Consider the following 18,666-nt stretch of genomic DNA (forward strand, 5'->3'; position numbering starts at 1 on the left):
GAAGTTAAAGAAGAGGTGAAACGCTTCCTCAACGGGTTGGAGGCGGAGTTCTACGACATTGGGATACAGAAATTGGAGCACCGTCTACAAAAATGCGTAGAAAAAGATGGCGATCATTTAGAAAAATAGAGCAAAGTTTCTTCTTTCCAACGATGTAAATTTCTATGAAAATAAACAATGTTGGCTATTTGTAAAATTGATGAGAACCTTATTTCTGGATCCACCCTCGTAATATTAATAATAATAAATGTCAATAATAATAAACAGTGATTACATACAAAACAGAATTTAAAGTAACCGTCAGGATCTATTCACAGGTAGATAAATAATGAAAAGCAGAATTCAATCCCTTTGACAAAATACATTAACATAACCGCTAGTCTTACCATTTTTATTCGCACTAGTCTTGTATTAACAACAATAGTACAGTAGATAAGACAAGTATAAAGTTGTTTTACTGCAAATACCTTTGTTGTTCACAAATAAAACTACCCTATATTTTACGAATGAATTTAATATTTTAACGTTTTCATTAATTGTCTTAACAGTAACTCATCGAACCAGTTTTTGTTTTCGCGTAGCGGAATTACTCGCGACGTCACTTCACTCGCGTCGAACTAGCATGCTAGAAATTCGCTCCTTCACTGACCTCCTCGCAGAATACTTTTGCTGACTTGACATCTCGCAGAACTCTCCTCGCAGACTCGCACCATAACGTCTCGCTTAAACTGAATTCAACTGGTTTTCCCCGGAGTATTTATACTCTTATCCTGTTTACCTGCCGGAGAGGACCCAACTCGAAGCGTCAAAACGATTGTCCGAGCCCTTTCATTCTCATGCATTCCTATCCTGGTCCGGTAACTCTTGTCACGGAAACACATCTGTTTAGGTGTGTCAGTGGGCAGTATTACAAAAGACGATTGTTAAACGTACATCTTACCTTTACAAAAAGGGTTCATTTTAGCCCCTTTCCGAATTTTCCCATTATTATATTTTCTATTACTTTCTTCTTAATTGATAGGAATCCGTCACCCAGGTCTGTTAAACCGAACTTACCGGGTTGGTCTAGTGGTGAACGCGTCTTCCCAAATCAGCCGATTTGGAAGTTGACAGTTCCAGTGTTCAAGTCCTAGTAAAAGTAGTTACTTTTATACGGATTTGAATACTAGATCGTGGATACCGGTGTTCTATGGTGGTTGGGTTTCAATTAACCACACATCTTAGGAATGGTCGAACTGAGACTGTTCAAGACTACACTTTATTTACACTCATACATATCATCCTCATTCATCCTCTGAAGTATTATCTAAACGGTAGTTACCGGAGGCTAAACAGTAAAAGAAAGGTGAAAAAGTAGAAAAAACTTTTCTAGTGTTTTGAAGACTAATTTCAGTAACGAAATGAATTTGCCTAATGGAGGTGTATAATAGTGAACAACCGCGAATTTTTACAGTTATCTGTTTTAAATAAATGATTATAAGGCTTCACATTCTAAGTAAAATTATAGAACGCGCTAAGTCTAGTATGAATTGTTATTATTAGCGTAATGATAATCTAGTCTGAAGTCATTGTGATTGATGTAAAATTTCCTCATACCAGACAAGCCTTAGTTCACGCTTCGTAGTAGTTTCGTCGTTTTTTGTACATAGATTTTATTTTCATTTATTAATACGTAAATATCTCGTTTTTGTGTTTCTAGAGGAAAGTTTTACTTTGTACGATCTGCGATTTTTTTTGTCAGTATATCTGTTTTAAATGAAAAAAAAAGATTTAAATATAATTAGTGCTAAAACGTTTTTTTTTTAAATCATAAAAAATAGGGTTCTAATAACTCTGTAATTTTTCTTTTGAAGTATGTACAAAATTAATGGGTTTGGTGTTATAATAAGGGCTGTTGATAATTGTGTTTTGGCACTGATTTCAGAGTAAAAATTAAAAAAAAATTACCTTTTCTTATCTGTGTTGTTAAAAAATTGTTTTTGTTAAAAAAAAAATATTAATAATTTTCTTTATTCCAAACTTTACCAACTTTAATATTTTTTAAGTTTTTCTAGAAAGATAAACAAATAGTTGTTTCTGTTCATAACATAATATATGTTTGTTTTGTACAAAACTTTGTTGGAAGTTTAATTAAAGTTGATAAAATTTCTATGTATTTACCTCTTTTCTTTTTATAATGATTTAATGAAATAAATAATCTAGCTAAAATTTCTACAGATTATATAATAATGCTGATCTTCATGGCCAAACGGTAGTGTCTCTGCCTCTTATCTGGAAGTTCTTTCTTTAAGCTCGGATTAGGCATAACATTTTTTCACACGCTAAAGAAATTTAATTTCATTGCTATCTAGTGGGAGCTATGGTGCTAGTCAGAATAAAATGAAATATAGAGGAGTTGATTGCTTTTTGAGCTTTCTTTCTTTTAAGTCAGTTATGGACATCAACACATCCATTGATTGCTCCAAGGGAACAGCTTGTAAGATATCTAATTGTCGAAAAGAAATTTATATATATATATAAAATTAATTTTTAAGAATTTAAAAATCAAGTGTATACGAATTCATTTATTTATTTAATTATTTTTACGAGTTTTACTATGTAAAAAACAATGATTTTTTCTTTAAGAAAATATCTCACAATTGTTTTGTATTCCATGATTTCTGAAAATATGATAAAAATATTGAACTTGTAGCAATGAAAACTATATTTTGTGTTTGCACAGCCAGCAGCAATCCATAACTTTTTTTTTTAATATTCCTATGAAAGTATTTTTTCTTTTTATTGTTAAAACGGTCTTTAATAATCATTTGTATGCAGCTGAATTTTAGTTATAAAAAAATCTAATAAACATTTGTCAAACTCAGGCTTTATTACACTTACATTTACTAACTTTCAAAATGGTAGTATTAACTTAATTTTATAAATTATAATTTTCTACAATTTACAGCTGGACTGTCAAATACATCATCAAAGAACGAAAACACTGGTATTTAGATTTTCGTTTAAGGAATTTTATTTTACACCTTTTTTTTGTAAAAACTTTACTTAAATTTTCTGATTATAGCTCTATTACTGTCATAACTGGTATAGTCAAAGGGGGAGTTTAACAATCGACTTAAATTTTGGGTATTAGAATTTTTAAACATTGATTTTTCAAAATTTCCCTAATCAAAAAAACAATTAAAAATATATAGCAATTTTCAGAAGATGTATGTATATGTTTTGGCCTTTATTTTGATATATATCTTATACATCTGGATTGGCTTGTAATGAATTCTTCGAAATTGGCTCAAAGGTTTCTACATGTGAGGGATTGGTTGCAATAAATTTTGTATGAAATCAAAGAAAAGAGAAGGATAGTTTTAACCCTCTTTAATTTTTGACTTTTGTTTTCATATGATGAAAGTACTTAATAAATTATTTAAAATTCTGATGTTTTAATTCAATCTGATTTTAGGGATAAGTGAATATTCAACATTATTCCTAAACAAGTTTTGCTTGATATCTCAACCACCTATTCACCAATAAAATTGAAATTGTTCTGATTTTCAACCCCTTTTGGACAAAGGAGTTATCGCAGAATAATAATATGAAGAAAATAGTTACTTCAGTAAATAAAATCAAGGGGGCTGAATGGACTTGTTCTTAAAATATTGATTTTTTTAAAACTTTAATTCTGAATATTGAAAATCCAAGCATATTAATCTAGTATTATTTAAATAACATGGGAGAATACTTAAAAAAGGGAATCCCATGGAACCTGACAAGAATTAAAATATATTTTTATGATTTTTGATACTTTATGTGTTTCTAAAGTTGTGGCTGTTATTAAAAATATTATATGAGTAGCTGTTATGCAAGGACATCTAAATGAGACCCAAATATTTTTACTAAAATTTTAATTTTTTTTTTTAACAATTATACTGTAAATACGGTATAATTTTTTTTTCTAATATGTATGTTGCAATCTGTTCAAGGTAAGCATTTCCCCCACAGCCCAGTGAGACGAGAATGATATTGAGACGAGAATGATATATATGACATGTACTCTAAATGAGGTGTAGTCATACAGACTCAGGTCGAGCATTCTGAGAATTGTTGTTAATCGAACCCCATCCACCAAGGTACATCGGTATTTTGATGATAAAAATGCCTCTTTGATCAAGGAGATCCAATTGGATCAAACCCTTTTTATTAAGCATTTTGATTTTTTTTTGCAATTGTATGATTAAGTCATAGTTATTTAAAAACCTTGTGGCACATTTGAAGTAAAAATCTGTCATGTGCAAAACTGGAAAAGTTGTGCAGGCCTTACTTGGCATTCTTACTATTTAATAAGTTTGAAGATGTGTCAAGAGTTTTTATAATTTGGTTTCTTGTTTCAACAAAACAATCTTGGTCTTCCCTGACAGTTTTCCCCATCTTCATGTGTCTCTTATCATAAAATTAATTAAACCTGGATGTCTTAATGTATGGCGCATCGACCTTATTCATCTATTTGAAATATTATTCTACACATTTCTTTCCTTGATGTAATTTGTTTTACAATCTGTTCATTTTGAATTTTACTGCCCCGTTTAATTTACAATATACTCCTGTAATCACATTTCCAGGGCTTATATTCTTTCCTTTTTTACTTTTCTAATTGCCTATGTCTGTTATGTAAAATATTATACTCCAAAATTTTTTAAATTTTCATATTATTAGATACTAATAGAGTATTTTTTCCTGCCTGAGTCAATCTACGTTTGATCTCGACTTTGTCATCCATCTTTTGTAATATTTTACTTTACTATATATCAAAATTTAATAACTTTTGTATATGTTTACTTATCGTAAATATTCAATTCTTAATTATCCTCCTTTCTATCAAATTACATTACCTTTGTTTTTATTCATATTTATTTTCAAATTGAATTTCTTTCTGTAGCAATTAAACTATGCCATTCACAAGTTTTCGTTTCTGCAAAAATAACAATGTAATCAATAAATATTAACATTTTTATTTTTTTTCTCCTTGGATAGTAACACTTCTCTCAAATTTTTCTTTCAGTTCCTGAATTGATTCACTTCAATATAAGTTAAAAAGTAATTGTTACATCCTTGTCTCACTTCTTTTAAATCGGGTGTAATTTACATCGTCTATTTTTATACTGCTTCTTGATTCTTTACAGACTTCAAAAGATGGAATAAAGACTTCTTTCCTGATATTGGAGTCCAGTTTTTCAAGAAGCATTTTATTTCATTTCATATTATCAAATGAAGTTACTCTGGATCTATAATGAGGTGCTCACATTATTCTTAACTTGTTTTTCTAAAATTAGTTTTAGGGCTTTTGGTACATGTATGCTCTTTGTTAAACTGAATAGTTTTCACTTTGCATACACATTAGTCTTTGCAACACTTCTCTTCCATGTACGAGGTGTTAGACTAATTAAATAAATAATAATAATAATAATAATGATATTAATTATTAAAGATAATTTTATTAGCTTCAAAAAGTGTGGGTGAAATTTTACATGAAAAGTAATAATTGTAAAGGTAGTTGTAAAAAAAGATTTGCTCCTTCTTCTTGTAATCATTTAGCATGAAAAAAGATAAAAAAAGTTAGGTTCAATTTCTTCTAATTTTATTTTGTTACTGGAATTTGTTATAAGAAACTAAAGAAAGATAACAGAGCCAACAATTTTTCAGATGAAAGCTACTTTAGGAATAATTATTTAAAAAATTTAAAACACTGGTATGTGTGTTTCGATAAATGTAACGTAAAACCATTAAATCATGGATGGTGAATGTAAATAAAAATTTGATTATAGATTTTCTACCACTATGGTACATATATCTGTACAGCAACTTTCCCATAAGGATAATGTCTTGCATGAACCTTGTCTTATTAGTACTATTCCACAATCGCTGCTTCTACTATAATTTTATTATGTAATCATTCATTACTGTACTTTTCTTTCTGTAGGAGGTAATGCATACATAAACAATTATGTAAAAATCCTTGAGTAAATGTACACTGATTATAGGCATTCCCGCTGTACATCTAGGTAGATATACTTATAATAATATTATTTATTTTTAATATACTTATATTATTGTATCTGTAAGTGAAATTTAGAAAAAAGACTGGATTTAATGTTTCTTTTTTCAAAATTGGGTTAATGGTTCTTGCAATGTAGTCATTTAATAAATTGTACTGCAATTTTTTTTAGGTGTGGTGAGTGATGACATTTTTCATAGCATGCCAGCTATTTTTGTAGTATGTAATTAAATTAAATCTGTAAATAATTGCTAATGTACATCAGATTCAAAATTAAACTGTCAGGACTTTTGCTTCATTGGCTTAATTTATTCAAATTTTTGCTTGTTAACTCAGTTTGAGTTTATTTTACTGGTGTGGATATGCGTGAACAACATGACCTGTTTTAACATAAAACTTGAGTAGTTAACTTATTTTCAATATCCGTAACAGTCTACATAATTAAAATCTTATCGATAATTATCTTTTAAATAATAAATGAATTATTTATAAAAATCAATGGTAAAGAACATTTAATAAAAGAAAATCTGTATTAATAATTCAAAATAGAGGAAGGACCCTTTTAATAGGATTCGATTGTTAACATTCAGTACTTAATCTGTTAAATGAGTTTACATATTTCAAGATCTGATTTTAGAAGGCACAGCATTAAACGTTGGACTAAATACAGAAAAGATTTGATAAAATAATAACTAAAGTGTTTAATAAATTAAACATTCAATAAATAAACGGAAGAAACATTTCTAGTGAATAGCAACTGCATTAAGATCAACCTTAGACCCCAAATTACCATTCGTTATATGAAAATTAATACAATATGGAAAAAAAAATATTCATATGGTATAAGAATTATGAGGCTTTGACTCTGTTAGGACAAGTGTTTGCATAATGATTCTCTTGAATGTCTGCAGCCATATAGTGGTCTAATATGCACGTGGTAGGTGTTGTATCAACGTGTAATTATGTTACTTAAATTAGTGCAAACAAATACATAGTAACGAATTCGCAGAAAAAACCTGGAAAAACTTGCTTTAAATGATAATAGATGTCTGTTTAATTTAAATAAATTTTAATTTTTTAAATTTATTATTTATGGAATAGTTATTAATATTTGGTATAAATTAAACATTTTATTAATATTGAAAATATAAAGTAAAAATAATTTTTGTTACAAAAGCTATCTGTACTAATAGGAGTATAAAAAGTAACCCCAAAATTTTATCACTGAGGTCAACAATAACTGATTATAATTACAGTAAATTTTTAAGATAAAACAACAAATATAGCTAGTAAATAAAAGAAAACTGTTGATAAAAATTGGTTTGTGGCAGAAATGTATTTTTACATTCTGAAAATGTTAAGAATTGTTCGATTTAGGAAAAAAAAGGTAATTTTTTACCATAATTATGTGTTATATGCATATTTGTATATATATATATAAATGCAACTTTGTGGTGGGTTCTGTCTGTCCATTTACACCAATAGCACACAAAAACCAACTGACCGATTTTCTTTCAAATTTTATGATACATTTGTGTTATCCCAGGGAAGGTTTTAAGCCGAAGATTGAGGTCCTAGCCCCCTTGGGAACGAAGTTGTGAATTTTTCCTCATCAAAATTCTGTGTACTACTATATTTACCACTATTCTGTCATTTAATTCAGTTTATTTTGTTAATTTTGTTTCTTTTTCTTGTATTTTTGAAGTCTGTATACTTTAATCATTATTTAACAGTATTATTCTCATAAGCATGAGGATAATGAATACAGGGGGCAGACCTCCCTGACTGTACAGAAAGAGCGAGTGATGCAAGACCTGTGTGGCAGTGCGCGACAAGTGTATACACACACACACACACACACACACACACACACACACACACACACACACGCGCGCGCGCACACACACACACACACACACACACACACAGAGAGAGAGATAGATATATATATATATATATATATATGCACATGCACGCGCGCGCACATCAAAGCTGTTAAATTAAGCAAGTATTATTATCATTGTTATTTGTAGCATATAGTGACTGAAGCACTATATTATCATATGACTTAACAGCAGTTGTTGATTTGTAAAGTGCTAAGAAACTGTACAAGAAACAATAAGCTGAATAAAGAAAATAATAAAAATGGGGTTATAGAGATCAATTTGGATTTCCTGCTGTTAATTTCTGTCACTGATTAAAGGTTCTTATGAGAAGCGGAGCTGTATTGAAAATAAAACAAAAATGGGAGTCAGCTAACTTTATATGATTGAATTTTTAACATATTTTTGATTTTGTTAAAGCACATTAAAAAAACTTTTTGGTGATAAACGTATATAATATTTTTTTGTAATTTTTTTTAGGCGAAGGCTGTAGGTCGTGTTTTATTCGACCAAGTGTGCAAACAGTTGCATCTTCTTGAGGCTGATTATTTTGGACTTGAGTATCAAGATGTAACTGGAACTCGGGTAAGCAGAATACAATATTTGATTTTTGTAGAACCTGTAAATTTATTTTAGATTTTAATTAATAATTGCACGATCAAGGTTACTGATTATTATTAAAAACATTCAAGATTTTCAGCATTTCATCATTGTTGTTGCAGAAAACACATTTTCAAAAACTTGAATCAGTGCGCACTTCGCCACCTTCTTTTAGTCCATGTTGCCATTCACTATGGTCATTTTACTTTTAATTTCTTGGAGGTATTTGAAGTTTTCATTACTGTTCTTGCAAACTGGGTCTCGTAATTTGTAATTTATCTCACAGGTAAATGGTATTATTACCTACTGAAAGTGCATTTTTCAAGCTACGGATCGAAATACTGCTTGCTTTTGTATCTCAAGTAGCATTGATACAATCGTTTCTGACAAATTGTGACAATGCAGCAAGGTCGCTAAAGATGGCCATTTCCACCTTGTATCCCTTGCCTCTGATGTATCCGATCCAACTGGTTTATATACGTTTAGGAAAGTGGTATCTATCCTCTGTCTATGGTATACAAATTATTAAAACAGCTCTTATAGTTTTTGCAGTAAGAAATTTAGCATTTATTTTAGCATTTAAATTTAGTTTAGTAATTTAGCATTTTCTGGAACATTGAAATTCTGTATATACTCATGGAAATATGTAGGACTCATATTATGAACTCGTGGAAATATGTAGATCTATACTAAAATCCTTGATGTGGGAGAAGATAGTTGTGGCCATTCTCTAATAGTTAATGAGTCACAGCTTCTTACTTAAGAAAGTCTGGATTTTCTGAAGAATAACATTAAATATCTGAAATTTTTTGAGAGTTGAAGACTTAATTTTCTTGTTAGTATTTTTAATTCATAAGCTTAGATTTATTTTCATAATGGCAAGTATATTTTTAAATTAGTTAATTTTTTGCAAAATTGTTTCACCTTCTCTTTAAGTGATAGGCAGTTTCATTTTGCAGTGATCTACTTTCATTTGAAACCCAGTGTAACACTACTTTATTGGTAATTACAGACAATTCCTGTGGCATTCTTTAACCACAATTGACTTACATTATGAGATCACAAAAGATGCTTTGTTCAGTGTTTCCTTACTGAATTAAATATTTATTAATGCAAAAACAAGGTTTTACTCAAAAAGTTCATATAATTTTTTTAATTTTCAATACCAGAAATATGCAGTAAATTTTCTTTTCTACAATGCTGGTTTATCTGGCCTTGATATCTATGCCACATGACTACAAGTGTAACTTTACTGAAGAGATTGTTACGTTACTAATTTGACAATTAAATGAATAATTTGTGTATTGTTACATTTGGGAATCTAAAATGTTCGTAATGTTAGAGCGGAGAGTTTGCATTAAATTTTCTGTAAAAATGAGCCATAAGTGCACTCTAATAGGGTAAAAATGTTGGTACAATGACTTAATAAGTTTAGTACACAGAAATAATAGCAGTTTTGTATATATATATATATTTATACATACATAGATACATACAAGTGGCACAAAAAAATGGAAACTTTTGAAATGCATAGTGGCATCCATATGTAGCAGGAAGCACTGCTTTTTGCAGAGGCAACCTTGCCGCTCAGTCATCATGAAGGAATGGAATGATCAACAGTGTGCTTTCACCATAAAAAATATTTTACAAAACCAGCGATAGTTTGGAAGGTGCATAGATGGAGTTCTGATGGTATTACAATTTCGGGCGTATTCTATCAAAACATGCTCTAAAAACATGGGTTAAAAACTTTGAAGAGGTTGGGTCGACTCTGAAAAAGAAATCGACAGGATGACGAAGAAGTGCTGGTACTCCACACAGTATTGAGGCTGTATGTGTTTCATACAGAGTCCGCAGCATTCAATTTGTAAACAAGCAGTCGGGTTGTCCTGGGGGAGTGTTCACTGAAGTCTTTGTTTTGACTTAAAATTTTATCCTTACAACTTACAGATTGTGCAAGAACTAAAGGAGATCGATTACCAGTTTCCCTTTGATTTCTGTCAAAAAAATTATGGCGAACATTAATGAGGACAATGAATTTCTGGACAAGCTGTAGATATCAGATGAGGCACATTTCTATCTCACAGGTTACGTGAACAAGCATAATTATTGTTACTGGGCAGACAGCAATCCCAATGAAGTTCATGAATACCTTTTACACAGCAATAAGGTAACTGTATGATGTGCAGTTTTGTTACATGGATTCATTGGACCTTAGTATTTCGAAAATGAGGAGTGGATCACAATGATTCACTTCGGATTAGTATGTTCACATGCTATACTTTTTACTACACCTGTATTGAACAATTACCCGCACCAGCACAAATCCTGGTTTCAACAGGATGGTATAATGTTGTGCACTGCTAGGCAGGCAATTAATGGCAGCTATGTGAGAATTATTCAGTAACTATGTCATCTCAAGATTTGGTGACATTCCCTGGCCTCCAAGCTCACCGGATTTGTCATTGTGATTTTTTCTTGTGCGGATACCTTAAGAGGTGGGATACTCTTTGAGGGATACCTCTATCATGAATGTGGTCTATAAGAGTTGATTAAAAACACTGGGTGAATTGAAACAAGCAGTTCAAGAAGAAATTTGTGGCATTCCACCTGTGAGATGTTGCAGCAAGCAATGGAACCTCCCCGGCAGATTGGCAGAGTGCATATGTAGAGGAGAACACCATCTACAATGGTGAACAAATTAATCCGAACACAGTATTTTTAACAGAAAACTATTTTTAAAAGAAAAAATATTTAATAGTCAAATCTACTCAAATTTAATAGTTTATATGCCCTTTGTTTTTGATTATCTCATTAATCCTCTTTGGTATTCATTTCCACTAAGGTAGAACATTGATTTTTGATTTCTTCATCTTGAAACAAAACTTGTATCACTGAATTAACAAGGTCCCTAGCCATGTTAATGTATTGGTCCGACTTCATCATCTCGTTCACAGGCATAAGTGCTCCTGGCCCTTCACGTGTAAAACATCTTTTTGGTTGGGTGTTTGGGAGCTTGTTGCAGGTGTGCTGGTGTAGTAGTCTTCTCATCTGCTGACTTATGAATGTAGGCTACTTTTCCCCCTTGTACAAAGAAATTAGTCTTGTCTGAAAAAAAACAACTTCATTCCACATCTCATTAATCCATTCTTTTTGTTCCTTTGTCCATTGAAGTCTTTTTGTCTTCATAACCTGTGTCAGTACCTGCTTCTTTTTAGATACCTTAGCAATCCTTCCCACTGACCATAATCTTCTGCAAATTTGTCATATCAGAAACATTAGTGCTATTCGCTCTCAAGTTCTTATTAAAGTCAACAGCTGACAATCATGGGTTAATTTTGCTTTTTCCTGTTAGTAATTGATCCTATGTAATCTCCATTTTCCTTTTCTCTTTGGAGAAACAGAACCTGTTTCCTTAAACCTTTCCATGATTTCATTTACAGTACCTTACTCCACACTATACTCACTGGCAATCTGTCTTGAGTCAATTGTGTGTGTTGGGACTGAGCAACAATGTTTGACCAATTTTGTGGGCTTATATTCATTGTATTAACTAGAAACAAACAACAAACTTATAACAGAAACTAACAAGGTCACCAAAAACTAATTACAATGAATTATAAAAGCACAAAAACCACCAATTCTGTTTGTATATGAACTAACAACATTACCTGAGACACCAAACAGCAAGCTGTCTGCCACAGAATGAAAATTCCCTATAACAGGACAAAAATTCCCTTTGTTCGAATTAATTTGTTTGCTACTGTATCTGATGTAATTTTAAAAAACTAATGTTAGGTATATTGATAATTTGATATTTTTTAATTGTAAGGATTAGGTTTCAGTCAATAAAACTTTTTGTTGCATTTTTTGTCCCACTTTTAATGTCACTTGTAAATAGTTACAATTCCAAAAAGATTGTGAATTAGGTGTTAGAGTTGGTACATTCATCACTGATGAAAAACTGTAAAATCTAAGGGAAAAAATCATGATTGTTTATTAGATTAGTATTGAGAGAAGTTTCTGAAAAGTTAAGTAAATTAAGTTCCTGAAAAATTAAGTCTGTAAATTAAGTTTTCTACAAAATAAGTTATTGTATAATACTTCTACAATAACATTTTTATTAATGATTTGGCAGAAGGCAACCGGAGGCAAAAATTTATTCCAACGTGTAAATTTACCACAAATTGTTTCATCAAGAAATTACAAGCAAAATTTTTTATGGACTTACTGTTGGTCAACATTTACAATCTATTATAATTAAATGATTAATTGCACGTATAGAGTGTGTGTGCATATGTAGAATACCATAAATCTAATGGTTGAAGGTGTTCTGACTTGGTATAAAATCAATCATGAAAATATTCATAATCAAGAATAATAGGATTTCTATTTCAGGCTTACTGTGTTGAGTTATATTGAAGTATTTTCCTTCCCCATTGCCTTTTCTCTGAGTTGATCAGTGAAGATAGCGAAGAAGTACGGTAGGCACTGTCAGTGCATACCATACTTCTGTATGTACTTGTGTTTTATCAGTATACTGAACTTGCTGTAGTGCTAGTAATTTACTACACTTAAGTCTCCTTCACTCTCTTTAATACAGGAAGCAGCTAAATAATGATCATTATTGTCAGAAAAGGTAACTCTTATTAGTGCCTCTTGTACTCAGATGCTTTGCATGTGTTACTGTCATAAAAAAGGCAATGACAAATAACATAAATCAACAAATTAATGTACCCCTTTCTGTGAGAAATAATTCGTTCTATATTAGCTATGACACGGAATTAAAACAAAAAAAAATACAAGCTCGCAAGTGAGAAAAAAAAATTTCATTGAATGTTAAAGATCTTCTAACTTCTTTGTTTGATTATGTGGTAACATGCTAACATGAATTTTTGTCTGAAGGTTTTATTGCCCATAATACTAACTGAACATCTTTTGTTTGCATGATAATATCTGCTACAAAAGTCACAATTTTCCAGCTACATGTCATATTATATCATAATGTATAAATTCACACAGCTCATTTGTCATTGCTTGTTTGGGAATGTTTGGTTAAAAAATAATACCTTATTGATATTCTTAAGCACTACAATCATTCGGTTTGGTTACATGTGACTTATTTATTTATATTTTCTAAGAATGAAATGAAAAAACAATGAAGGATACTGTTTTCTGTTTTATATTTATTGGAGACATTAAAAAAAAATTGCTGAACAAACAGAAGACTGTCGAAAAATGTTTTTTGAAGACAGGAAAATGATGTAAAGTAAATGCATTTTATTTGAGGATTTAAAGCAGAATCATGAATATATAAATATATATGTAATTGTTATTATTATTAGAGGCACACTTTTTCAAATAAATGAAGAAATTAGAAACGTTTATTGAAACTTTAGTTTAATAGTTCTCACTTAGCTGAATAACTCTGTTTAGTTTCCTACCAAATTCAAATTATTAATTTATTTATGAATAGTGCTTTACTGTTTGATTTTGGATCAATCTAATATAATTTCAGAAAAAAAAGAGCGTGTCTAAAACAATATTTATTAAATTAGTTAAAAACACATTTTTTTTGTGGAAATTCTCTAACAGGTGTCATCTGAAATCCTTTCTCATTTTTTAAATATTTTTTTCTTGACATGAATATATTTAATTTCTTTATAATTTCTTCCTTCCTAGTTGTATTATTCTTGATATCTTTTAGAATTTCTAATTATATAATTCCTCATGTTGTCGCTTTATTTTTCCTGCAAATTAATATTTTTGTAGACATTTGGTGATGTAAATATTAGTCATCATGAAATGTCTTGTCAAGAATGAACTAAATAATGAACATATGTTATATCTCCACAAGAATAAAAATGCGGAACATAACACATCTTCTACTCCATAATTTGAGTAGACTATACTTATGAATCTACAAGTATTATGACTATATGATTTCCTGTCTATTGTTTTAGTGTTTTTTGCCTTCTCTGTCAAATATTTATTTATCTGTCGGCTGGCATTTTATCATTACAATCATTTTAACTGTTTTCTGAAATGTTATATCAATCAAGTTTATTTTACTTAACTAATGTTAGTTAAAATAATGTTAGTTGTGGGAATCGCAAATTAGATTTTAATTTAGTTAAGCAGCATCGGTTTGTATAATAATTAGGCATTTGTAAAATAAAAACAGCAGGCAGTAGACTGTATCAAGTGTTCTTAATCTTAAATTAGTGATCTTTGGGAATTATTTCATCGATTTCTTCGGAATTTGACTATAGATCAACCCTTTATTTTCCATGTTCCAACTCCGTAAGTCATTCTGAATATTAAGAAATTAACGGATGTATTTTACAATCTTACTCAGAACGTAATTAGATCATTTTTGTTATCAGATACAGTTGGTACATATTTATTTTTTGAAAATTTTTAAATATCATTGGTTAAGAAAAGATGTTCTTAGCAGTAAAGGGATAAAGAATAAAGTCTGGGAATGTGTGATTATAAACTGAAAACAATTCAAGCTTTTCATTCATTATTTTTGCATACTATTAGATAAACGAATAAATAAATTCAAATTATTATATTTTTATGTTATTAAGGAACAGTTCCTTTGTTAAGTGAAGACAATGTATTTATAATGCATTATTTACCTCAGAAAGGGGTAAATTTAGTATGCTATTAGTTCCGTTTTTTTACCCCTGAGATGTAACACACTTGAGATATTAGTGATATAGAGTTACTTTCAGAGAAATATTCATTATGTAGCCAGTTCATTTAATGGACAGAATTAAATATTACTTCTTTGGTTGAATATCACCTATATTTTTGTGATGCTTATATGCTACGGTATATAATGAGCTCAATGAAGAATGATGAATTCCTTTCTTTTCTTAATGAAACTGTCATGAAAATGCTTGTTTTCTTTAGAATGATTGTGCTAATTTTTTTGAAGTGACATATGTGATGTCAGAACACTAAAACTTAGCTCTATGGCTTCTAATATAATATTATTGTTCTTTTAGAGGTCACAATGCTAAAAGTATGAATTATTTTAGGTTTATACATTTTAGGAGGTATTTGCAAAAAAAAAAAAAAAAAACAGTTTTTGGGATTAAACCCAAATATTTTTTCCTTGTTAACTTTTATATAAATATTTTACTGCTTTTATATGTAAATTAATTTTTACTTTTAAGAAAACATTGTGTGATTAATAATGTGTTAAACTGAACTCGATTAATTAGTTTTGAAAATGTATCCTTCTAGTAATTGGTAATATTCTACTGAAATTATAAATTATCAAAAAATATCCAAAAAAATACAGGGTGTACAGAAAAGAATATCAAGGTCTTAAAATTATTTAATATTTTTTAAGTTTGATGAATTACAGTAAGGGAGTCGTATATAAACTGAAAGGTTAACTTACAATTTATCATGAGCATATAAATTAAATTAAATTGTTCAGCTTGAGCGTATCTTCCAATATCATTTATTAAACTTCCAAAAGAAAGAATCGTGTGAAGTCAAATCAGGTGATCTTGGAGGCCACTGCAAACAAGCTCTGTCTTCTGATACTTGCCAATGATAGTGACATAATCCTTTACTAGTGGCGCTATCAAGTGGAAAGGTAGCAAATCAATCTATGGACATATGCTCAACTAAAACTATCTTTTTTGCTCTTTGATTCATGCCTTAAATGAACACTGTACGCGTACACCTCATCCAGGAGATATTGTAACAAATTAAAATCCCGATATTCTTTTTTGTACACCCAGTTTAATGTTTATTATTACTGTTTTTATTCTGTTTTAATAATTTTGTTTTTTTTTACAGTATTGGGTAGATTTGGAAAAACCGATGTCACGTCAAGTCGGTTTATCATTAGTTGATATGTTATTAAAATTCTGTGTTAAATTTTATACGCCGGATCCAGCGCAGCTGGAAGAGGAATTTACACGTTATTTGTTTTGCCTTCAAATAAAAAGAGATTTAGCGCAGGGACACATACAGTGCAATGATAATACAGCTGCTCTTATGGCTTCATACATTGTTCAAGGTGAATTAGAAATGGATTTTTTTTTTTTTTTACTATGATTAGAAAAAAATGTGTTCTGTTTTCTTTTCTGAAGAAGCTCTTTATATTTTAATCAAATTAGAAAATAGTAAGTGTGATGAGTATTATCATAACTAAACCGGCAGGAGGTAGTTTCATTAAATTATATGCAGTAGTTTATTGCACCAGTAAAGAAGATTTAAATAGTAAAGTAAAACTTGAATAACTTTGTAATAAATATTTTTTTGTTGTAATAAACTGTAATTTTTTATCACATGATTAAAAACTCGTGAAAAATATTTAAATAGGAAAATGTAGTACAAATCCTTCTTTATTAAAAAAAAAAATTATTGATTTTTATTTATAAATTCTTGATTGGTTTGTTGAAGGTTAATTAATTACTGCTGATTAATTACATAACACAGTTTTACTTTCGTGACAACGGTAGCTAGAATAGTTACATAAAGGAGGAATAGCTATATTAAAGCTAAAAGCTTTACTTTGTATACTTTAATTTACTTTACTTTAATTATACTTTATACTTTAATTTAGCTTACATAGCTTTAATAGCTATTTTAAAGAAGAAAGTACGGTGATCATGTCAAATATGGAGTATCGAGTTTTTGTGATTTTTTTTATTTAGGGTCAACTAGTTCATCTAGACCAAAAAAACATATGTACGTATGTATTTGTGTCAGATTGCTTTTGGCCTTATATGCATATCTCAGGATTGACCGAACTGATTTTCTTCAAATTAGGTTGAAATATTTCTTTATACGAGAGATTGATTTTATTTTGTATTTTGTTTCCAAAATTCTTTAAGGAGGTGGGGGATATCATAAAAAAAGTATTGATTTTCTTCAGAGGCATTTTAGAGAAAACTTTATTAAGCAAATTTGTTACCTACATTCTGTTTATAAATAATTAAAATAAGATTTTTTCAAAGACTCAATTCCCCCACCTCTTAAAATTGAAATATATATATTTTTGTTCTTTTGCTCTATCTCCCTTAGGTTTAAATACCTTTCAAACATTTTTTGAATTTTTGAAATTATAAAGATGTATAGAGCTATCAAGAAATGTCTAAAATTTTTAAAAATTCGAGATCCTGGACCTAAAATGCAGTAAAAGATTTTGCATTGAAAAGCTGTGCAAGGTATTTTATGACTTCATCAGCATTATTGAGAAAGTCATGCAATACTTTGCCAAAATTTTTAATTAAGTATTTTAAAACATAGTAATGGGAACTGTACATTTGTACTTCAAAGCTGTACAATCAAGCGATTAAAATGTTCACATTTTTTCTTGCAGTGTATCGATCTGTATTATGAACTTAATATTTTTGGTTAATATTTGTTTTTCTGCAGTAACCTCATGCATGTAAGATCAATGTGTTTTCTCTATTTTTTTTTTTTTTTTTTTTTTTTTTTTTTTAAGTAAGCAGCTCTTCTGTTCACCATGAGTGTAATAAAACCCTTTAGAAAATTCTCATGTGTAGTTGCTTATAAAAATTTATATCAAAAAATATTTTTCAGTTTTTATTGTAATTAGAAATGACTCACAGTGCTTTGATGTACATATTTTTAAATAGTTTTCCATGCTGAATTTGAGAATTTTCTTTAATTAATTCTTATGTGTTTTAAAACTAGATGTTAAGATTGATGAAAATATGCTGTGACACCATTAAAATATAGCATTGGTCCACAATGGAGATGTAGTTGAGGTCAGTCTCAGTCTCTTCTTGTGTGTGTTATCTCCTGGTTTCAGTTCTTGTTACAGATATTACACGAAAAAATCTCAAATTTAATGAATGAAAACTTTTGAACAATCTTTTTTTTAATTTGATATCTTAAATAATGATTTTTTTCTGGTTTTTGGATACCCTCTTATTAATACTAATCAGGGTCACAGGAATTGTATGCTGCTTTTTTCATAGGATACATTCATTAGGAAACTTATCAGCAGACATTTTCTGAGTTGGTTTTATAGATTCCTATGTACTTTAGCTTCAGCTACTGCTTGCTACTCTTGTACAGAATAAGATATTAAGGGAGTGGCTTGTTCTTTATTAAATTTCATTATTTGAGTGACAG

The 18,666-nt window shown here is 29.7% G+C and overlaps 1 protein-coding gene across 3 annotated transcripts in view; it reads left to right on the forward strand.

Annotated features, from left to right (window-relative positions):
* The window catches only part of LOC142332914 (FERM, ARHGEF and pleckstrin domain-containing protein 1-like), a 410,843-nt gene that overhangs the window by 168,377 nt on the left and 223,800 nt on the right, over positions 1-18,666 (forward strand). For all 3 annotated transcript variants that reach the window (XM_075379617.1, XM_075379618.1, XM_075379619.1), the window contains exons 4-5: positions 8,410-8,514; positions 16,354-16,576. In XM_075379617.1, coding sequence (XP_075235732.1) covers positions 8,410-8,514; positions 16,354-16,576 — 328 coding nt within the window. The remainder of the gene's footprint in view (positions 1-8,409; positions 8,515-16,353; positions 16,577-18,666) is intronic.

The sequence above is a fragment of the Lycorma delicatula genome, chromosome 12, assembly GCF_047948215.1.
Source record: "Lycorma delicatula isolate Av1 chromosome 12, ASM4794821v1, whole genome shotgun sequence".
Lineage (NCBI taxonomy): Eukaryota > Metazoa > Arthropoda > Insecta > Hemiptera > Fulgoridae > Lycorma > Lycorma delicatula.